The following is a 24,549-nucleotide window of genomic DNA, read 5'->3' as shown; positions in this document are numbered from 1 at the left end:
ATTGGTATAAAGATAGAGAAATAAATCAGTAGAACTGTATAGAGAGCACAGAAATAGATCAACATATGGATTATATGGGTTTTTACAAAGATGGAAAGGCAGTTGAGTGGGAAAAGGATTGTCTTTTCAACAAATGGTGCTGGAGCAATTAGACGTCCGTATACCAGAAAATGAATTTTGATCCATAATAAGTAACTCAAAATAGATTACAGACTTAAAGTAGAATTTCTAGAAGAAAGCAACGAGGATATCTTTGTGACCTCAGGTCATGCAAAAATTTCTTAGATACAACACCAAAAGGATCTTTTATTTATTTATTTATTTATTTATTTTGAGATGGGAGTTTCTTGTTACCCAGGCTGGAGTGCAATGGTGCAATTTCAGCTCACTGCAACCTCCACCTGCCAGGTTCAAGCGATTCTCCTGCCTCAGACTCCCGAGTAGCTGAGATTACAGGTGCCAGCCACCATGCCTGGCTAATTTTCATATTTTTTTAGTAGAGTTGGAGTTTCACCATATTGGCCAGGCCGCTCAGAAACTCCTGACCTCAGGCAGTCTACCCGCCCCAGCCTCCCAAAGTGCTGGGATTACAGGCATGAGCCACCCAGCAAGGATCATTCTTCAAAGAACAAATTGATAATGAGTCTTCACCAAAATGAACAATCTGCTCCTTAAAAGACATTTTTAAGAGAATGAAAAATCACAGATGAGGAGAAAATGTTTGCAAAGCATGTATCTGATAAAGGACTTATATCCAGAATATTCACAGCAATTTTATTTGTAATAGTCCAAAACTAGAAACAGCTGAAATGTTTGTGAACAAATGAATAAACAAATTATGGTTTATACATACAATTGGAAATTACTCAGCAACTTTAAAAAAACAAATGAACTAGGCCGGGCGCGGTGGCTCACGCCTGTAATCCCAGCACTGTGGGAGGCCGAGACGGGTGGATCACGAGGTCAAAAGATCGAGACCATCCTGGTCAACATGGTGAAACCCCGTCTCTACTAAAAATACAAAAAATTAGCTGGGCATGGTGGCACGTGCCTGTAATCCCAGCGAATCAGGAGGCTGGGGCAGGAGAATTGCCTGAACCCGGGAGGCGGAGGTTGCGGTGAGCCGAGATCGCGCCATTGCACTCCAGCCTGGGGAACAAGAGCGAAACTCCGTCTCAAAAAAAAAAAAAAAAAAAATGAACTATTGATATTGATGCACATAGTAACATGGATGAATCCCCTAATAATAATGCTGAGTGAGAGAAGCCAAGCCAAATACAAACATATACTGGATGATTTCATTTATATAAAACTCTAGAATATGCAACATAATTGATAGTGGCAAACCAGTGTTTGCCTGGGTTGGGAGTGAGGCGCAGGCAGGGGTAAAAGAGAAAAATTACGGTGGGGTTCTGGGAAGCTTTGGGACATTATGTGGATGTGTTCACTGTCTTGACTGTGGTGATCGTTTCATGGGTATACACATTTCTAATCTTATCAAACTGTACTCTTACTAATTTTTCTTGATACCTCAATAAAAGAGGGTTAAAAATAAAGAATTGTATTCAGAAAGCTTAGGAATCAGTTGTGTTAAATATATACACTCAGTAAGCCAAATAAATTGACCTATTTGATATATTTTTCAAGATCTTCATTTTAAAATGTTAGTGAATCAGGTACAAAATTCATGTAAGTGTTGATATCATTGTTACTGAACTGTTTAATATGAAACCAGCTGGTACCAGTTTTTCTTATGACTTCTTTTTGTCAAAGACTATGCCATTAATATTAAGAACAGTTGTCTCTTTGTTATAGCAAAAAGTTTACCTAAAAGCTGCTTTAGTGACATTAATAAACTGTGATAAACACTGGGCCAGTCAGTTCATACACTGATCTTAACAAGTTGTAAATATATTCTTTCAAAAGAATATAGCATCTAAATATACTCTAAATATAAAGCATTTATGAAAACTTTTAAATTTAGTAAGCTCCCAAAAATTCAGTATCTTAGGATGTGGATTGAAATTATGATTTTTGATTTTCAGATACTTTTGCCTATTTAATTATGAGACAAATCGATGAGCGCAGCAATTAATCTGAAGTTGCTTATAGCTTTTTTTACGTGAGACAGATTAGGTTATAATAGTGATCAATAGTAGAATTGCACTGCCTCATACTATGTGTTTTAGAAGTTTGATGAAAGCAAGCTGACAGTATATCCTCTAGAAAATTGGTAGCAGTCATTTTCTACCCATCCATCCCACAAAAAAAAAAAAAATTGTCTTTATAGTAAGACTACCCTTTACCCATCCTGAGGAAGCTAGATCCCCAACATTAGGTTAGGTAAATTATTGAGCAGGAAAGATTGTGGATAATTTTGTCCACTGGAGCCAGTAGGTAATGGAACAACTCAGCATCCACAGAGGCTTATGACTTGCACATCCACCTGTGGAGGCTGGTAACGCCTTCAAATCCACCACCTTTCTCACAGCTAAGTCTAGAAAGCCCTCATTAGGGGACATTTTAATCTGGTAGAATTGTTTTAGGAGCAAAGTTATTTATAGTCTTGTTTATTCTTATGTGGCTCTACAGGATTTCTCTTTGAAATTTTTTTGTTTTCATGTTATATCCATTTTTATTTAACTAAGAGACTAAGATGGCTAGTCTTCTACTTTACCAAACATGAGACAGTCGAAGCTCACGTTAGCCTTCTGTGAGGGGCTTGCATTTTTTAAAGAAAAAAGGACAAGTCAGGAGAGGGAGAATTACAAACGTTGTTTTTCAGGAATTCTCATAGGTTCACAGAAATGACAGTGATTGGTGATTAGATTGTTGTTTGAACCACAGGGTATGAGCTGTGGTGTCCAGCATATGGCATTGTTAGGTTAATTTATAGCTATTTGTGGCATCAGTCAGAGCCCACGGAGCAAGCAGCTTAGAAATGATTACTTAGCTCAGCTGGGGGGATGGGGGACGTGACTGCAGTCTCATTCCAATGCCTCTTTGGGCCTGATCATTTAAAGGGGATCTGTATTCCTCAGATAAGCTTCTTTTCTTTCTCAACCCTATGGGATTGGTGGTGTCACTCACATTTTACAGATGGACAAGGGCACTTAAGTGACAGGCAGATGCAAGTTCAAACCCAAGCCTGTCCACCTCCAAATTGTCCATCACCTTCTACTCCACCACACTCCCCGCCACTTCTGTAGTTGGACAATTCAAGAATGTAACATGAAAAACACTCTTGATTTAAGCCTTTATCCAAAATTGCCTGCAGGAGACTTGTTGAAGGAGAGTTCTAAAGTGAGGAAGAAGGAGGGAATTTTTATAGGGCTTGAGCAAAAGTCAGCTGAAGTCTAGCTTGAGTCATAAACAACTGGCCAAAATACAACTTCTTGAGGATTATCAACCATTGTTTGAGCAATTTGGATTTATCAAGATAGGTGAGGAGGAAGTTAGGGACTGAGGTCATGAGCAAGAGGGCAGGAAGGAACAGCTCCTGGGGACAAGGACACGCAAGACTATGAGGGCTACAATGGAGCATTTTTAGTCCTTCAGGATCCCTTATGTCTACATCTGAGATTCTTCTTTTTGAGACAGAGTTGGCCCTGTCACCCAGGCTGCAGTGCAGTGGTGCGATCAGAGCTCACTGCAACGTTTGCCTCCTGGGCTCAAGCAGTCCCACCTCAGCCTCCCAAGTAGCTGGGACTACAGTTGTGCACCACCATGCCCAGCTAATATTTTTGTTTTTTTGTAAAGACAGAGTTTCACCATGTTGCCTAGGCTGGTCCCGAACTCCTGAGCTCACGCTGTCCATCCACCTCAGCCTCCCAAAGTGAGCCACAGTGCCCAGCCTGGATTCTTCTTAATCTAGATGCTTCTGCCCACCGCTACACAGCAGAAAGTGTCTAGAAAGAGAAATTATTTGCATTAGGAGTGTGTGATGTTCCTACCAATGTGTTGTTGCAGTCATGATGCTTAATGAGAAAAGCACTCCCCCTGGAGCTGGAAAACATGGACAGTCTCTTAACTGTTCACCTGTCTGAACCTGTTTCCTCGAGGTGGCTGAGATTAGGTGATGTGAAAGCAGTTTGAACAAAGTAAGAGCACTAGTTAGATATTAAGTATAATTCTAATATTAATTACTACTAGATCATTTGGACTGATTCCTTGTAGTGGGGAGATTGTAGACTGCCTGATATATTTCATCAGAAGAGAAGGCTAGAGAGTTAAGCAGATGCAGCAAAAAGCAGAAACTTAACAGAAAAAAACCTCTCAGTAGAGAGAGTGATATTAGATTCCTGTTGCAAAGGATCTAATGCCAGCTAAATTCCCTTTTGCTTTCTTGATAAAACAGGAGAATTGAGAATTAAATGAAAAGATAATCCTTTTAAAGACCTCAGAAGATGGATCTGTTTGTTTCAATCTGCTTTTGAGGTAGGCTGCTGTGAAAGAGACACTTGTGGCGTTACCATGTCTTAGTGCCGTAGCACTAGAAAGAAATGCAGAACCTTCTGATTTTTAACTAATGTTAATTTTATTAAAGATATAAATTTTGGGTCTTTCTTGGATTTGACTTTCTATTCCTTAACTTTTAAATTCTCACTTTATTCAACTAAGAGGGCTTATTCAAAGTATTCAAAGTTTGTGTCTATATCTGAGCATAGTGGCTCACACCTATAATCCCACCACTTTGTGAGACTGAGGTGGTAGGATCACTTGAGCTCAAAAGTTGAAACCAGCCTGGGCAACACAGTGAGACCCCTATTTCTACCAAAAAATAATAATAATAAGTTAGCCAGGCATGACGGCACACACTTGTAGTCCCAGCTACTCCAGAGGCTGAGCTGAGAGGATCGCTTGAGCCCAGAAAGTTGAGGCTGCAGAGAGCCATAATCACACCACTGCACTCCAGCCTAGGCAACAGAGTAAGACCCTGTCTCAAAAATATGTATATATATAAAATAAAGCATTGGTTCATTTTAATGTTAATAAATATAAATTCAAAAATTTTTTTTTTGGTTAGGTTGTTTGCTATGTCTTTGGCTGATCTAACAAAAACAAACATAGATGAACATTTCTCCAGTGTGGCATTAGAAAACAGTAGCAGGTCTGAAGAATGCAAGAGAAGCCCAGACACGGGCGATTCTTCACAGAACAGTAACGCCTCCGATAAGAGTGTTGACTATAGCAGATCTCAGTGCTCCTGCCGAAGTTTAAGTTCTCAGTATGATTATTCAAAAGACTTTCTCTCTGATTGTTCAGAAAAGGCCATTAATAGAAATTATTTAAAGCAGCCTGTGGTAAAAGAAAAGGAGAAGAAAAAGTATAATGTTTCTAAAATCTCCCAACCTAAAGGTAAGAAGTAAAGTTTCTCAAGCAAGACCAAATTTCTGGTCATAATGACATTATTTTGCTGCACTAGTATTTGAAGTGATTGATAACTCAGTTTGTTTTCCCATATTATAAATGTGTATTGTAAGTGAACTTTTATGGAAGAAATTAGAAAATAGAGAAATTAAGAATCATTATAGCCGGGCGCTGTGGCTCAAGCCTGTAATCCCAGCACTTTGGGAGGCCGAGGCGGGTGGATCACGAGGTCAAGAGATCGAGACCATCCTGGTCAACATGGTGAAACCCCGTCTCTACTAAAAATACAAAAAATTAGCTGGGCATGGTGGTGCATGCCTGTAATCCCAGCTACTCAGGAGACTGAGGCAGGAGAATTGCCTGAACCCAGGAGGCGGAGGTTGCGGTGAGCCGAGATCGCGCCATTGCACTCCAGCCTGGGTAACATGAGTGAAACTCCGTCTCAAAAAAAAAAAAAAAAAAGTATCATTATAAAATAACAGAAAGGCTTCAAACCTAAAGCCTAGTCCCTGCATGGCTTACCATACTGGAACCTACTAGTGAAGCTAGTTCATTTTTAGTTGACAGGTGGCCTTGTTACAGAGTACCACAATACTTGGATTTCGCTGGCTTCTTGCCTTTCATCTCAGCTGAAGAATCAATCTTTGAATCACCAGTGAAATGTAAATACCTGTCTCCACCCCAAGAGGATGGTCTCCAAGTCCAGTGAGGCATATTGGCAAAGACAGTCTTTTGAAACAGAGATGGTTCAAAAGGCTGTTAATAATATCATTTCTTTGTAGATTTTTAAAGTACCAACTCTGTCAACTCCCAGCTGTCCCAATTGGAATTAGCTTGTGTTATCTTTGATCTCCTTTCTTATCCTTCCTCCCATTTTAGGCAATCTTGAGCCCATAAGTATTCCTTATATAGAAATAGCTGGAGCTCCTGTCCACACTGAGCCTCAGAGCACCTCAGTCAACAGGCACACAGTAATTAAGAGCCTGCTGTTTGCGGGGCACATCTACCACTGTTATGTCTACCCTGCCTCTTGCATCCCAGCCTGCGGTTACCAGCTCTGCCCAGGACCCTCTGTGCCACTTCTGGAATACCTAGAATCTTCAGTTCCCCTGCTATAGCCCAGGGGTTCTTTATCTAAGACACATGTCTGTGAAACCCATGAAATTCTATGCATTTTTTTGTGTCTCTGTGTGTTGGTAAACTTTTCTAGGAGGACATGTAGCTTTCACCAGATTCTCAAAAGGTTAAATGTCACTTTTCTAGAGAGATGGGAGTCCTACATCCACTGGCAAGGCCCAGGGTAGGAGATGAAAAGTCCATTCTTTCTCTCATGGCTGGACTCATCAAAAATGAACATCATGGTTAGATCCTACAAATACACAATTCCTTATCTACATTTGAAATTTACAGATCTCCGAAAATCCAACATCTTTCATATCCTTTGCGTCAAAATTGATTTGGCAATAAAAACCTTATTTGAACAAATATGAAATAGATCTTATTTCACTTAGTGTGAATAGGTATTATATTTGACTACAAAAATATAGTTTCATTCGGCTGGGCATGGTGGCTCACGCCTGTGATCCAAGCACTTTGGAGGTCAAGGCAGGTGGATCACCTGAGGTTGGGAGTTCAAGACCAGCCTTGACCAACATGGTGAAACCCTGTCTTTAAAAAAAATTTTTTTTTAAGTTAAAAAAATAAAAAATATATAGCTTCATTAAAGGGTGTTGTTCCAGACCCCACTGAGAGAACTATGGAAAATACTGTGTATGTACTTATCATTAAAAACCCTCAAATTTTGAAACAGTCTGGTTCCAGGGATTTACAATAAGAGATCTTGTTGTAAGATCTATATATACTACCTATATATACTACCTATATACTACCTATATACTACCTATTATATTGATCCTAAGCTTTTATGGGATCATGCAAGAAGGCAGTTTGTATTTATAAAACTTTCTGTGAGACAGAAATGCATTTTAAGTTCTAAGTACCTTATAATTTAGCTTTTCAAAGCTGATTCCTCACTTATTTATTCAACAAATGCTTATTGAGTTATTTATGCAAGACACCTGTTTATAACTTGAGAGCAACCTAAATTAATTCATTGACTTCACAGGAGACCAGAATCTTAAATTCCATTATCCAGAAGAGTAAAAGGTTTGTTCTTCCTTGGGTGTCCTTTTGTATATTAATATTCTCAAATTATTTTTAATAAATCTTGCACGTATCTTTAACTCAGATTTTTATGTCCCAGGAAACCCTTGCCCAGCGTGTGATAAATGTAAAATACTAATTGCAACTTCAAGCTTTGTCACAGAACAATAAAATATTTCCTTGTCTTTTTCTTTTATTCTTTTGTTCCCAGTTCATATTTTGCCAGTGTTTGCCAAAGTAATTTAAGCAGCAAGTAATTTCTTGCACCCTGGTATAATATAATTCTAACCCAAAGCAAGGAGGCTTCATGTTTTAGCCAGTGCAGCCCCTTCTCAAGCAAATGTTCAATGAAAAGTAGCTGTCTTACCCTATGCGGGTAACGCTGGATGAGGAACCACCAATAGAGATTCAGAATTCACCAAAGAACAGTAACATCAGAGATTATTTTCAATTCTCATCTTAGAAAATTGATGAAAGCAAATTTTATGGCAGAAAGACATTTCATAGAGAAAATTAGTAATGTGAAGTGAGGACTTCAATTTAATAGAATTTTTGCTTTGGCCAAACACTGAAGATTTTTAAATCATTGTAAATAGCAATATCATTCTAGAATTTGCTTTTCAAAAATTATCCTTCTTTTGTAGAAAATGTCCTTTCAGACTTCTTTCAATTACGTATGCTGTTAGGAAATTGCTTCCTTTATGTATTTTCTTTGTCCATACAATGCCAAAAATGTGCCATGGTCATTCAAGACATTAGTATTCAAAAAAAAAAAGAAGTTACTTTACCATATTTGAATGCTTGGAACACCTTGTCCTGTTGTCCTTGGTCCAGCTATAGGTGGACAACCTAAGGTGGTGCTGAAGAGACACCTTCTCTAGCAGGCTAACAATGGAAACTACCGAGAATAGGAAAAGGAAAGGCTCCTCCTTTGAATCTCTTATTCACCCTGGTTCTTGGAGAAAATGGCTTCATCTCTTTTAGGGTGAAATATAGTGTAGACCCCCCACCCCATATGTCAGAAGCAGAGGTGGAGTGAAGGTGTGGAGGAGCACGGGGATAGAATGGGACGATGAGACCAAAGGGGACCGTGACAGGAGAGGGAACTAGGATGAGGCCAGGAGGGAGAAGAGGAGGAAACAGCATGGACAGAGGAGAACAAGAGAGCTGTTAAAGTAAGGCTTTGAGGGGGAGGTGGGCCTGGGGAGACAGGCTAGGAAGGAAGACAGGTCTGTTTGTGCGTGAAGAGAGCGTGGGGACATTCTTAGAACTGTTCAGAAGAACATACGTCATTATACGTAATGTGCAGATGCTGTTTTGGCAACTATGGACTTAAATTTATCTTTGTGGTGAATTAAGTGAACGTTTTAATTCAGCAGTTTAAAACGTTATCTTAAGAATAGTCATTCAGCTAAATCTGCCCCTATTATTTGTGAAATGGGATTGAAATTATAAATTATACAATTCTTATTGTGTGTGGGTTAGGATAATGAGATATAAAATCATTAAAGCTTACACCCTCTTCCAGTTTTCCATAGCCTTTATAGTTATACAAGTGTGCATGATGGATATAGTATGAATTTGTTACCCCTCAAATGCAAGTGAGGGGTATGTAACCTGGCTCATCCTCCCTACCCACTCACTAGGATAGACAGGAAGTTCAGTCTCAGATGCATTTGGGGAATGGAGGGAATATGAGGGGGCAGGGATGTGGAAACGGCCTTACACAAAGAACAATATTGGGAGGAGCCTCTGTCCTTCATTTTTACCATTTACATCTCCTTGTCCAAGCCCATGTGATCTTTAAAAGGCCAACCCCTCCCCTTTTCAAAGCATCCATGCCCTCTGTGCACTTCTTGACTCCCAGAGCCTTGGCCAGAGCTCCTGTGGCCATGGCGCTTAGTCCGTCAGCACCCTCTCATGCCTCTGCCTTCCCATCACTTGAGCCTGGCATGAGAGGGGCATATAAGTCTCCAGTGCCCATGGAACCCGTCACCAGTCCTCCTTGTCTCAGTGAAAGCCCTCTCCCCTACAGGATCAGAGCACCTAAAAGCTGAAAGACATTACAAGTTGGGGGTCAGGTTCAGTCATGGTATAGAACATGTCAGTCCTCGACCACCCCTGTTTTAAACCAGCCTGATCCATATTGCCTGGGTCTCAAGTTTCCCTAGCCAGTGCACAGAGTATTCAAGTGTACAGCCTCAACAAAACCACAGACACATCTTCACAGGCCTTCTAGAAGGTGCCCTAGAGGCTGGCCTGCTCCACTTCCCACTTCTTAGTGTGCTCAGAAGTCTATTCTAAAATAATCAATATTCAACCATAGCCCCGACTAAACTGTGGGAAAAAACATACACTTGAAGACATAATTGGAAAGACAGGCCACCAGTTATTGATGTGATACCGATACTGTGTTGTATAATCTATGTATTCTTTCACAGTCGTGATTCAAATCCTTCATTTCCGGAAGGCACACTTTGGCTCTCTTGGTTCATTGTTTCTATCACAGGTAGAATTGCCTTTTTCACCACCTGGAGCAAACATATTAAGCCACATCTCAGATGTGTCCACACTTGGACCAGTATTTTAAGGTTAGGACTCTGGTGACATTGGCCACTAAATGTCCTCTCTCCAGAATGAGGATCAGACATTTTTAGAGTTTAGAATCCAGTTTCGATTTCTCCTTCTCAGAATCTAGATATATGAATATGTATACTTGCACACCACATATATATTTACATACACAGGTGCACACATACATATACCCCTATATTGTACAAATGCACACACCTGTGGGGCACTAGCATAGGCACACAGACAGTGGGCTCTGTCTCTCCACTTCCTAGCTTGTGTGCCCACTGACAAGGGACATCCCCAAGCTTCATTGTGTTTATCTTTAAAATGGGATAATAGGCCGGGCGCAGTGGCTGACGCCTGTAATCCCAGCACTTTGGGAGGCCGAGGCGGGTGGATCTCCTGAGGTCAGGAGTTCAAGACCAGCCTGGCCAACATGGTGAAACCCCATGTCTAAAAAAAAAAAAAAATTAAAATGGGATAATAGTACAGTCATTTACACATGTATTTAACATACTCAAATTCAATTATGTAAGGTTGGTGCTAAATGTGATGTTTTTAAAGACTTTCTGTTTAAAATAGACCCCTGAACACATGCCAGTTACTTCATTTGGTGCCCAGGCAAAGTAACAGGAAAAACTATGTTGGATTTATTGAGACATGGAAAATCAGTATCTGTAGATAAATAGACTATACAATTTGATGACTTTTTGAAGAGCATTTTGAGTATATGAGATCTTTACACTGGGCTCTCATGTTACACTGTAATTACCCATAACATATTGTTGAAGGGTTTATATCAGATAATATACAGAAAGCATTTAGTTCAATGCCTGACATAGGATAAGCACTTAGTAAATTTCAGCTGTTACCATGGGGATTGTCTGTCTTTGAGACAGGGTCTCACTTTGTCACCCAGGCTGGATTGTACCAGCTCATTGCAGCCTCAAACTCCTAGGCTCAAGTGATCCTCCCACCAAGCTTCCTGAGGAGCTAGGGCTATAGGCATGTGCCACCACGCTAGGCTACTTCTTAAATTTTTTTTAGAGGCTGGCGCGGCGGCTCATGCCTGTAATCCCAGCACTTTGGGAGTCTGAGGAGGGTGAATCACTTGAGGTCAGGAGTTGGAGACCAGCCTGGCCAACATGGTGAAACTTCATCTCTACTGAAAATACAAAAATTAACTGGTTGTGGTGGCAGGCGCCTGTAATCCCAGCTCCTTGGGAGGCTGAGGCAAGAGAATCACTTGAACCTGGGAGGCAGAGGTTGCAGTGAGCTAAGATTGCACCATTGCACTCCTTCCTGGGTGACAGAGTGAGACTCCATCTCAAAAAAATAAATAAAAATTAAAATTAAAAAATAATTTTTTCTTTTTAGAGACAAGATCTTACTCTGTTGATCAGGCTGTTCGCAAACTCCGGGCCTCAAGCGGTCCTGGACCACAGCCTTCCAAAGTGCAGAGATTACAGACATGAGCCATTGCACCTGGCCTATTATCACAGTTTTTAGTCTAGCTGTTATAATAGAAATCTAAGCACAGATTTTAGAGTCAAAGAAGATCTGGTTTTCAATCCATTCTGTGTCACTTTGTGGCTATACATATATCATTTAATACAGTTCTTTAAGGTCAGTTGTAATATATTTTATAGCTGAATAAAATCTCCAGCTATAAAATATATTACAACTGACTTTAAATAATTGTATTAAATGAGATATTTATATATAAAGTACCTAGACTAAAGCATGGGCGTTCATTAAATGTTAGTTTTTTTCCCCTTCTGGTTACACTTACGCTTGTGTGTATGTGTGTGGTGTGTGTGCATTGGGGGAGGAGGGAGATTATGCATTTGTGCATATTTGCATATCTGTATATATTACTAGTAGTAAACTGGATTATCTGCTTACACAGGCCAGAAGGAAATCTCAGTTGAAAAAAAGCACACCTGGAATACATCACTTTTTAAATCTCAAATCAATATGATTGCCCAAAGAAGAGATGCTATGGCTCATCGAATACTCTCGGCAAGGCTTCATAAAATTAAAGGACTAAAAAATGAATTAGCTGATGTGAATCATAAATTGGAAGCCATCCTTATAGAAAACCGATTTTTGAAACAACTTCAGCTTAGGCATTTGAAAGCTATAGGAAAATATGAGAATTCACAAAATAATCTACCACAAATTATGGCTAAACATCAGAATGAAGTAAAAAATTTAAGGCAACTCCTTAGGAAATCCCAGGAAAAGGAAAGAACCATATCTAGGAAACTTAGAGAAACTGACAGCCAGTTACTGAAGACTAAAGATGCCTTGCAGGCACTGCAGAAACTTTCTGAAGACAAAAACCTTGCAGAAAGGGAAGAACTTACTCAGAAGTTATCTATTATTACAACAAAAATGGAGGCAAATGACAAAAAAATACAGGTCTGTATTTCAGGGGCCCAGACATTTTATAAGTTTCCGGAATTTATAGAGAGAGGGTGTGCATTAGTCATAGATGTGCCCCCTCTGTAACAAACCATTACTAACTGCTTTGCTTGGCATGCTACACTAAATAATTATATTGTCTAATAGAGGGCAGGGAAAGGGAGTGGTTTGAAGGAAAAACAGAAGCAGCTCAAACTAGAAATGTTCATCCTGTTGTAGTGCACAAGAGTTCATTCTGTGGCTCGACTAGTTTATCTGGAAATGACCGTTTCTAAGACAGTACAGCCACTGTTAAGGGACCTTTTTCCTGTGCTGAAAAGATTGCATTGTGTTACGTGAAACCTGTCTTTGAAATCAGCCCTTAAACTGTTTATTAAAAGGCTGTTTCCCTAAAAAGCTACTCAGTGTGTCCGTTCAGTGACTTGGATTCTCCCTCACCAGTTTGGCCAGGCATTACCACACAGACATTTGTAGTTATTTTTAAAATAGCAGTTTGTCCCAGATAATGTTCCTGGTATTAGGGAAGGAAAAGGAATTAAAATAATTAAAGAGATGACTGGATGGATTTTCCTCAACAGCACATGGTTGTCAAAATCCTGGGGAATACATTGTAAGGGAGGACTTGGGGGAAGGCATTGATACCATATTAAGAATTCTTCTGTCTGTTAGATAGTTTGAGTCTATAGACATAAACATAAATGGAATTAATTTAGGATTTAAATATTTAATATTTGATGGTGAAACACTAGTATTTTCTGTGATCTTTAAGTAAATATCAGTTCATTTCCTCCACATTTTTATCTCACATTTCTTCTGTTGTTAAAATTCTGTATTTTCCAAGAAATTTTTCTCACATGAAATTGATATGTGATCTACAGAAAATAACGAGCAACCTCATTTTTCACTCTTGTATACCAAAGTGATATTATTTGGCCTTTTAGGTAATACTGTATTTATCTTAGCATATGTCTGTCATGTGACAGGAAATACATTTTTATATATGTATCTAAGTAGTTCATGTTTTCATGCCTATAAGTAAAACCAAAATAAATTGCATAACTATTTTTTTTTTTTTAAATAAGAAGGACTTACCAAGTATGAGAAATCTCAGTTTGGTCGCAGGCATTTAGGGGAGGAAAACATGTGGACCAAAACATGTTATTTTTTTAACCTGAATGTTTTAGGGAGTAGTATTTTTAGTGATTCTTTCATCCTTTTAGCTTTCCATATCTTTTACTTTTCCTGTTTGGAAAAAGTGCTGACGTTATAATGGAGGAGGTCCTACTTTTATGTTAAAACAAAGAAAAATAGTCCTTTTGGTAAGCCATTTGTCAAATCCAGATCAAACAGTTCTCCAATAAAATAGTCCTCATTCTAGAGAGCAGATGAATATGTGTGTAGATGATTATTGAGTTAAATCAGTCATTTCATTGTCTTATAGTCCATCAGTATGGATGGATGTGGTGGTTCGAGTCCATATTCAGTCTGTGTCATCTGGGAATGACCATTAACGATGTCTACTGATTTTAGGATCTGGTCAAAATCTTTCAGTGAAGCCAGGCATAGTGGCTCATGCCTGTAATCCCAGCATTTTGGGAGGCCAAGGCAGGCAGATCACTTGAGGCCAGGAGTTCAAGACCAACCTGGCCAACACGGCAAAACCTTGTCTCTACTAAAAATACAAAAATTAGGCGGGCATGGTGGTGTGCACCAGTAATCCCAGCTACTCCGTAGGCCGAGGCAGGAGAATCAGTTGAACCCAGAAGGCAGAGGTTGCAGTGAGCCGAGATCGCACCACTACATTCCAGCCTGGGCAACAGAGTAAGACTCCAACTCAAAAACTAAAGACTTTTTAAATCAAATTTTAGAGCATGTAAAAAACAGGCTCAAAACATATGATATTTGTTCTCTAGAGCTGGGATCTGGGATTTGGGGGCTTTCTTTCAGTTATACTTCATTCTAATATATGTTCCCTATATTAGCCTTTCATTAAAATTGTATTGAAAATGTGCACTTTTCATAAATGTAGTTAGTTTCATTATAATTGAAGTTTTTGACAATCCTAACTTGGTTGCAGAATAGTTAAAATATATACTGTTTTCAGAGCTTGGAAAAGCAACTGAGGTTGAGTAGCAGAGCCTTTAGTCGGCAGCTGGCTATTGAGAATCGGAAGACTTTAGCGGCTCAAACAGCTAGCAAGACTCTGCAGGTGGAAGTAAAACACCTTCAGCAAAAACTTAAGGTATTTCTTCTAAAACAAAATGTAAGAATGAAATTCTCTTTCCTGAAATATATGAGCTATGTATGCCTATTATATCTTTAAATGATTTTTTAAATTTTACATATATATGTAAAAAGGCTTCTCTCCCCTTTGCAGGGGGTCTGGGCCCCCATCCACAGCTCTGTTTGTTTATTTATTTATTTACTTATGTTTTGAAACAGAGTCGTTCTCTGTCACCCAGGCTGGAGTGCGGTGGCACAATCTCGGCTCGCTGCAACCTCCGCCTCCCAGGTTCAAGTGATTCTTATATCTCGGCGTCCTAAGTAGCTGGGACTACAGGCGTGCAACACCATGCTCGGCTAATTTTTGTTATTTTTTAGTAAAGATGTGCTTTCGCCATGTTGGCCAGACTGATCTTGAACTCCTGGGCTCAAGTGATCTACACGCCTTGGCCTCCCAAAGTGCTGGGATTATAGGTGTGAGCTACCATACCCAATCTAAGTTATGTAACTTCATGAATAGCTTTCTCAGATATTTTTCCTACAATCACATGAACAGAGGATCTGCAGTTACTAGAATGAGTTAACAGCTTTGTGAATGTGTACTGTGATTAGAAAAATATAAATTATATTCATTAACAAGACTTCTTGTTACCATTCTTCATCACGTTAAGTAATTATTGCATTTAACGTTTTAATGTAACTCATAATTAGTGTTTAAAAACTAACTTATCACATAATATTTAAGGTAAATTTTAATGACCCATAAATTTATCTTAGTTTTACTTGCAAATATGTTTGAAAAACTGTCTTTTAAAACTACGTATACTGGTTAAAAATACGAATTTTAAAAATATTTTGTCAGACTCTTTGCTATATTTCTGCATTCAAGATTGGTAAAATGTCCCACAATTTAGATAAGATGCTTAAGAAATCTGCTGTTTCAAGCTTCAACTAATAAATCTTAAGCTTGATTCTTTAAGACAAGGATCTTTATTTTTATTTTTATTAATTTTTTTTTTTGACATGGAGTCTCGCTCTGTCACCAGGCTAGAGTGCAGTGGCACAATCTCGGTTTACCACAACTTCCACCTCCCAAGTTAAAGCGATTCTCCTACCTCAGCTTCCCAAGTAGCTGGGACTACAGGTGCGCACCACCACGCCCAGCTAATTTTTATATTTTTAGTAGAGATGGGGTTTCACCATGTTGGCCAGGTTGGTCTCCGATCTCTCGACCTCATGATCCGCCCTCCTTGGCCTCCCAAAGTGCTGGGATTATAGGCATGTGCCACCACACCCAGTCGACTTTTTTTTTATTTTTAAGGAAGGCAAAAATGAGCCCTTTTAGGCCTCTTTTATGAGGGCACTAATCTCATTCACAAGGATTCTGCCCTTGAGACCTAATCACCTCCCAAAAGGTCCACCTTGTAAAAGTATCACTGTCAGGGCTAGGATATTAACATAAGAATTTTAGAGTAATACAAATATTCAGACCATAGCACCATGTCAGTAATTTCTCTGTTTTTTTTTTTTTTTTTTTTTTATTTCTGAAACAATTCTAAAGTAAAAGTGTTTTTTTTTTTTTTTTTCTGAGACAGGGTCTTACTCTGTTGCCGAGACTGGAATGCAGTGGGACCATCGTGGCTCACTGCAGCCTTGAACTCCTGGGCTAAAGGAATCTTCCGACCTCTGTCTCAAAAAAAAAAATTAGAAAGCCATCCCTAAATATCCAAAGCAAAATGCAAATGAACCCAAACATGTATACAGTTAGCTCTTTGTAACCGCAGAATGTGGAACCTGTGGACAGGGAAAGCCAACTGTATCCTATTGGTGGCACAAAGCCACAGAAGGAAGCCATTCCAAGTGACTTAAAACACATAATGTCGGCCGGGCACGGTGGCTCAAGCCTGTAATCCCAGCACTTTGGGAGGCCGAGCCGGGTGGATCACGAGGTCAAGAGATCGAGACCATCCTGGTCAACATGGTGAAACCCCGTCTCTACTAAAAATACAAAAAATTAGCTGGGCATGGTGGTGTGTGCCTGTAATCCCAGCTACTCAGGAGGCTGAGGCAGGAGAATTGCCTGAACCCAGGAGGCGGAGGTTGCGGTGAGCCGAGATCGCGCCATTGCACTCCAGCCTGGGTAACATGAGTGAAACTCCGTCTCAAAAAAAAAAACACATAATGTCATTGCATATGGTTAGAGAGATACACTGTAAAGGCACAAATAACTTCACAAAAAATCTTACACTGTTGAGTAACGATATTGTTGGTAATGATGTTGATACTGTTATTTTCTTATGGGATAAAGCTCCTGATTATGGTGGCGTCATTGAGAATTGGGATTTGGGGGATGTACGAAAGAAAATACAGAAGTAAGATAGAGTCAAATAAAAATCCTATAGTCCTGATTTTGTTCTGAAGTGAAACTGTGAAATGTTCTCAGATTAACCAGAAGCAGTACCCAGATTATGGTCTTTAAATTCCATATCCCACTAAAACCAACCAAGGCTCCCTAAAAAAATTCCAGGTCTAGTGCATGAAACATACTAGATGAGCCTGGAATGTACTGTCATACAAAAGCAAGGAAACTCTTAAGGACCATTAGGGTAATATCAAAAGGACTCAGGCCCATCTAGAATAGGTTCTTACTGGCCAAAGATGGGGATATTTGAGGATCAATAAAGATAACTGCACAGGTTAAAACTTATCAAATGAATCCAAAGTTCATAATGATACTTAAAAAACAAAACGCCTCAGTGATGAGTCCTGTGGAGGATACTGTGGAACAGGACGCTGGCTTGAAAACTGGCCAGTAGAGGACAAGAAGAATCATTTTACCTTTGATGTATGAACAACTCCTCAGAGTCACCAAATCGTTTATGAGGGGGTAAGAGCCTCCTTATAAAATCATTCCACTCAATAATGAAGAAGGAATGACAGGGTTAGAATATCACTACTTTGGAAACTCCTAATAGATTAGTGGTTCTAATCAATGATCATCAATGGCTCCCAGAATCACAAAAGAGATACGCGCTTCCTGACAGAGGTATATACCACCATCTACTCATGCCAAAGAACCGAACCTAATCCTAGTTACATACTGGGCGTTCCCTACCAATTGAAAAGTAGAGGGGAGAGGCACATGCTCAGGGTGGGATAAGTCAGCAGCATGAGACTGAGGAAACTGCGTTACAGAACCCCCCTTGCCACGATTAAGTAGCAAAGCAGAAAAAAATGAGGCAAGAGTGAGACTCTAAAGATCAAAAGATAGTAAGAGATATATTAATCAGTCACAGTGTTTTCAATCTTGTTTAGATTCTAATTCAAACCTCATTTTCTTCTTTTTTTTTTTTTGAGATGGAGTCTTGTTTCGTCGCCCAGGCTGGAGTGCAGTGGCTCAATCTCGGCTTACTGCAACTTCCACCTCCCATGTCCAGCCTCAGCCTCCCCAGCAGCTGGAATTACAGGCATCTGCCACCATCACGCTGGGCTATTTTTTGCATTTTTGGTAGAGACGGGGTTTCACCCATGTTGGCCAGGCTGGTCTCGAACCTCTGACCTCAAGTCATTTGCCCACCTCGGCCTCCCAAAGTGCTGGGATTACAGGCGTGAGCCACCGTGCCCAGCCTTCTAATTCAAACCTTTTAAAAATTATAGGACAATGGGGAAAATGTTAAACTGGATATTTGATTATGTGAAGGAATTATTATTGATTGGAGTGTTATTTTAAAAATACATTTCTGGCCAGGTTGTGATGGCCGGAATGTGGAATCAAGATACTGCAGTTAGGTTTTAAAAGGGATGCCCTTGCCGGGCGCGGTGGCTCAAGCCTGTAATCCCAGCACTTTGGGAGGCCGAGGCGGGTGGATCACGAGGTCAAGAGATCGAGACCATCCTGGTCAACATGGTGAAACCCCGTCTCTACTAAAAATACAAAAAATTAGCTGGGCATGGTGGCGCGTGCCTGTAATCCCAGCTACTCAGGAGGCTGAGGCAGGAGAATTGCCTGAACCCAGGAGATGGAGGTTGCGGTGAGCCGAGATCGCGCCATTGCACTCCAGCCTGGGTAACAAGAGCGAAACTCCGTCTCAAAAAATAAAAATAAATAAATAAATAAATAAATAAAAGAGATGCCCTTGTTTGCTATAGATACTAAAATAAGTTATTAGAGCTCTAGATTTGCTTCAGATAAGCCAGGGCTGGGGAATGGGGTCAGAGAGAGAGTGGGAAACAGGTCCTAAGTTGCTCATTAGTGAAGCCGGCTCATGGAGGTTTACTGTACTGGTCTACTTTTATTTTTATATTTTAATTTGTGTAATAAAGTTTCAAAGGGAAAAATGTTTTTGAAATTACATATTTTATACATTTTTTAAAATGCAATTTTAAAAATTTTATGCAGTTACATATTTTATGCATTAGAAAAGGCTAAATCAAAAAGGTGGCCTGAACACATGCTTTTTCTCCCTCTCTGCCAAAGCTCCATGGAAATGACAGAAAATTTTTTTTTTTTTTTTTTTTTTTTTTTGAGATGGAGCTTCGCTCTTGTTGCCTAGGCTGGAGTGCAATGTCACGATCTCAGCTCACCGCAACCTCTGCCTCCCAGGTTCAAGTGATTCTCCTGCCTCAGCCTCCTTAGTAGCTAGAATTACAGGCATGTGCCACCATGCCTGGCTAATTTTTTCAATTTTTGTAGAGAAGGGATTTCTCCATCATGGTCAGGCTGGTCTTGAACTCCCAACCTCAGGTGATCTTGAACTCCCAACCTCAGGGATCCTGTAATCCCAGCACTTTGTAATCCCAAAGTGCTGGGATTACAGGCATGAGTCATCATGCCCGGCTAGAAAAATGTATTTTTAAAATAACCCTCCAAACCGGCCATGGTGACTTACACCTGTAATCCCAATTTTTTGGGAAGTTGAGGCAGAAGGATCTTTTGAGCCCAATAGGTCAAGACCAGCCAAGGCAACAGAACAAAGCCTGTCTCTACAAGAAGTTTAAAAATTATCTAGGCATGATGGCACAGGCCTATAATCCCAGCTACTAAGGAGGCTGAGGCAGGAGGATCTCTTGAGCCCAGGAGTTGGAGCCCTTAGTGAGCTATGACAGTGCTGCTGCACACCACCCTAGGCAACAGAGTGAGACTCTGTCTCTAAAAATAAATCAAATAATTCATAATCTCAGGATACCAAAACTGTACCAGATCTAACAAAGAATTTCTAGAAGATAAAAAGCGGTTTTTCTTTTTTTTAGATTGCAGTCAAACATAGATAATCACAAACTAAAATATCCACAAATAAAATTCTGGAGAGAAACCCTAGAATTTTATTTGTGGAGAGAAACCTCAGAATCAACAGAGGTGAACAAAAGGAGGTCAGGTAGAGCAGCTCACGTTTGTAATGCCAGCACTTTGGGAGGCTGAGGCACGAGGATTGCTTGAACCCAGGAGTTCAAGTTTACAATAAGCAGGATAGAGCCACTGCAGAACTCCACCCTGGTGACCAGCAAGACCCTGTCTCTTTAAAAAAAAAAAAAAAAAAAAGGAGCCTTGGGTGGGCCTCAAACATGGCAGTACGTTGATCACCTGGGGAGAGGGCTTTTAAAACTCCATTGCCCAGGCCACACACGTCATAATGAAATGAGAATTTCTGGCATGGCACTCAAGCATCAGGAGATTTGCTGCAGTCACAAAGGATAGGTACCTAAGCCACACCCACAAGCAGGTAAATGTGTTCTGCCAGGCCGAGAAAGACACTGTTCACTCTGGCCTTCAATTGTTGGTGATTAGAGACTGTTCAATGTCCTTCCTTCCAAAAACCCTCATGAAAATATCAGTGGAGGACTACAAAAGAAAACAGGCACACAATAGCAAGAAAACTAGTCTTCAGCAAACAGTGGCGATGTGGGTAAATTTACTTACTGCAGAAAATGGGTGGAAGCATTTAAGAGAATGACTTGGAGCCGGACACAGCAGGAGATGCTTGGAGAGGCGTTTGTCTGGTCACAGGCAGGCATGGGAGCCAGGAGTGAGAGGACGGACTAACAGCAGTCTCAGCTGCCCACCCTCCTCCTCAGCAGCATGCACAGCATCAGGGAGCCCCGAGTTTGCCACCAGGGGAGAAAGTCTTGTTTCCTCCTCTGGAAAGTGAATATGTTGCTTGAGAAGAAATGGGGCCACTGGGGCTGGTATCCCAGGGCAAAACCTTTTAAAGAGTAAATTCTGGAATTTGGGAAGTATTCAATCAAAAGGCCACCTCAGAGTGAAGCCTTCCAGTCAGCAAGTGCCACTGACACAGAGCCAGCCTGCCTTCCCATTATCGAGGAAACCTACCAAAGACACGCATTTCCACACAAAACGGCAGGCACATGGAACGGCTCTGCCAGCTCTTCCTTCCTATAGAGGCTCAGGAAGCCAGAGCTGTAAAGAAATCAAGCAGCATGAAAGAAAGCAGAAGCGGAGCCACGGATCCTTAGTTTGGTTTCCTGTAACTCAGTCATTCACCCATGGCCTATCCTGTAGTTCCTCCCTGCACTCAGGATACCCTCCCACTACCACCTCCCACCAGGCCTGTTTCACCTGGAAAAAGGAGATGGCCCCTTATGCCTCACCTCCAAAGGTCACTCCTAGCAGTCATCCTAAGGGAGAAGTAATAGAAGCTTCCAGGATGTTTTCGAATCCTGACCGCTCAGTTACTGTGCTGCAGCACCAATCACTCAACCATTCAACTGACTTAAGAATGGCAATATTAATATTTCTTTTGTTTCTATTTTTTGCCTTTAGTCTTTTTTTTTTTTTTTTTGAGACAGAGTCTCCCTCTGTTTCCCAGACTGGAGTGCGGTGGCATGATCACAGCTCACTGCAACCTCCGCCTTCCCGGGTTCAAGTGATTCTCGTGCCTCAGCCTCCCCAATAGCTGGGATTAAGGTGTGCAGCACAACACCCAGCTAATTTTTGTATTTTTAGTAGAAACAGGGTTTCGCCGTGTTGGCCAGTCTGGTCTCAAATCCCTGGGCTCAAGTGATCTGCCCACCTTGGCCTTCCAAAGCACTGGAATTACAGGCATGAGCCACCATGCCCAGCCGGCAACATTAATTTTATTCACGAATCTACGATTTGGGCAGGGCTTGAATAGGGATAGCTCATCTCTTCCCGTCTTGGTATCAGCTAGAGTGGTTCAAAGGCTGGAGGCCAGAATGATCTGAAGTCTCACTCATATGTCTGCAGTTGGTAACAGCTGACGGCTGAGATCTTAGCTAGGTTGTTGGCTGGGACCTTACACACAACCCCATAACTTGGTGGCTGGATTTGAAGGGAAAAATGAAAAAGAGAAGAGAAAGCCACAGAGAGAGGAGAGAACCAGAGAGAGAGAGAGGAGAGAACCGGGCAGATGCAATATTGCCTTTTGTGACCTAGCCTTGACAGTCACACAAGCATCACTCCTGTCTCACTGCATTTGTCAGGGCGGTCCTAGGTGGTTCAAGCAGTGAACGCCACCTCTTGGGGGGGGGGGTGTCACAAAGTTCTTGAAGAGCATATGGGACAGAAATCTTGTGGCAATTTTAGAAAAATCAGCCAGCCACATTAAGTCATCATTTGAGCTTGGGAGAGTCTGGTCCCAAAAGTCAAAAGTTCTGTTTCTGTACCTTGAAACTCATTTTCAAGTCATCCCGAGGTCTAGACCCACTTCTGGAGTATGAGCCGAAGTAGGAAGAGGGATGTCGGCCTTCCACAGCTCCCACATGAGGTACTGCATCCCATCTTATACCAGGCTGCAGTCGCGCTCCTGCATAAGACATTGCTTTCTATCTTGTTTTTGGAAGCCATCAATGCTGACGTTAATATGATTCCACACCGTGAGCCAACTTCCCGTTTAACTCTGACTTGATACTCTGTGCACTTGCGGGTAGTCTGAGTATTCCACGAGCATTCCATAAACATTCCCAGCCACGGATGATCTTCTCGTTTCCGTTGACTGATTGAACTCAACCGCACAGGTATCCCAGGTTGTGTTCCAGACCTGCTGTGTCAGACTTCTGGCCCAGCTCTGTCGTGGGGCCCAACCTGAAGCTCTGCTCCAAGCCTTGAGAAGGACAGTCCTCCACACTGCTTCCTTTTGACCCCCGCCACCCCGTGGTGGCCTCTTGTTCTGTTCTGGCTCTGCCTCCTTCCTGCTCTCTGTTGCCGACCCCCGAGTGTCCAAACCAAATCAAAAGAATTGAATTTTTCAGGCAATCAAAATCTGTCCCTGTAAATATGAAAATGTTTCTTAACCAGTGTGGATGAAAAATCATTCTAAAATGTTTTACACAGTATCCTTCATCTTAAACTTATTATCCAGAATATACTTGATCAACTCTTCATGGTGGTGAACTGTCAGCATTTATTGTTCTTTTGGCTAAGTGTTACCACAATAAAAGAAAAGAGAGATGAACTGTTAACATTTTTGCCTCTAGAAACTTAAATTCTAGAGAAGATTAATATTCTCATGTTTTATCCATTTGTGTACCTCTGATAAAAATCTAATTTTATGGTTCAAATGAGTAGAACTACACTGTACAATTCAGGTACAAAAATATGTAATGTTCTTTATCTTCTGTAACTGAGCCATACTTCCTTATCAGTCCCATTCACACAACTTAGGGATGAGGACGGCAGTGGACAAGGAGAAATGGACAAAAGCTCGTCTCAGTCTCTTCTAACTGAAAACATTATTATGCTAAGTTGTCTCTTATACTTGCAGACCTTTTCCTCATCCCTATTTTCTGTCTCAGTGGAGATGGCATCCTGGGCATGAGAGAAAACGTGTGTGTATTCTTTGCAGAGGGAAAAAGAGGCCTCTGGTCTGTGTTCTGCCCTCTGGCCCGTCTAGACTGGTTCTCTAGACAAGTGACTGGTCTTAAATTCCCTGGACCCTGTCTGATGTGCACTGAATGTGGCTGCTGAAACTCACGGCCTCTTCTCAGTCTGGTCAAACAACTCCTGGTGATCTTTTCTTGCTGTTGATGCAAATACTCTGAGAGCATCCTTCATCTGATCCCTGGCTAGATTCTCTGTCACAAAGCCCGTGCTGTGGGAGCACGTGGACCCGTCAGGACTCCAGAGCAGGTGCAGCTCCCACCACAGGTCCCACTGGTTGCAAGCGTAAGGGAAGCACAATCCATCTCCGGCCTACACAGGGCATTTAGCCCTTTCTAACGTATCACTTGGGCAATACCATGTTACTTTAGCTCCGGGATGAGTGGAGGCGGTTGGGTTGGAGGGGGCGCTTTTTAAGGGGCTTGCGGTTTTCTTGAACCACACCAAAGCCTTTTGCACTGAGACTTTCCCAAACCTCAGAGATGTTTCTCACCCTCTGAATATCCCTTGGCCCATAGATTTGACCCTAAGGGGCACAAGGAGACCAGAACTCTCTCTCTCTGTGTCTCTGTGTGTGTGTGTGTGTACACATGCACGTCTGTCACACTCTGACATCCCTGGGTTCCTTCCTCCTTACTTCATATATGCCCACCTCTCTTAACTATCGTTGTTACTAAAATTCAGTGGTCTCAAGTCCAAAGCCTTTGTTTCCTCCTGCTATACATACAAGGAGGAGCATTTGGTATTTAATAAAAACCATTTTTTGTTCCTTAACAAGTTAAGGTTTCAAAATGTCCATTTTGCCAAGACTCAAAAAAGTCAATACTGAAATTTAAAACTGAACAATGATACCCTTGTTCTAGGCCTTCCCCCCGCTGCACTTGTCTAGATGTAGCCCTGTCTCATAAAACTTCCTTTTTTTTTTTTTTTGGAGACGG

The 24,549-nt window shown here is 41.0% G+C and overlaps 1 protein-coding gene across 1 annotated transcript in view; it reads left to right on the top strand.

The window, feature by feature from the left end:
- LCA5L (lebercilin LCA5 like) overlaps nucleotides 1-24,549 on the top strand; it is a 48,225-nt gene that overhangs the window by 16,534 nt on the left and 7,142 nt on the right. Inside the window, exons 3-5 of the mRNA XM_017526064.2 lie at nucleotides 5,027-5,358; nucleotides 12,017-12,531; nucleotides 14,639-14,776. Of these exons, the coding sequence (XP_017381553.1) occupies nucleotides 5,037-5,358; nucleotides 12,017-12,531; nucleotides 14,639-14,776 (975 nt within the window). The 5' untranslated portion in view covers nucleotides 5,027-5,036. The remainder of the gene's footprint in view (nucleotides 1-5,026; nucleotides 5,359-12,016; nucleotides 12,532-14,638; nucleotides 14,777-24,549) is intronic.

This window comes from Cebus imitator, unplaced genomic scaffold, assembly GCF_001604975.1.
Source record: "Cebus imitator isolate Cc_AM_T3 unplaced genomic scaffold, Cebus_imitator-1.0 Scaffold41, whole genome shotgun sequence".
NCBI classification, from domain to species: Eukaryota; Metazoa; Chordata; class Mammalia; order Primates; family Cebidae; genus Cebus; species Cebus imitator.
Note: the sequence above shows the minus strand (reverse complement) of the source record. Positions and strands in the feature narration are given on the sequence as shown.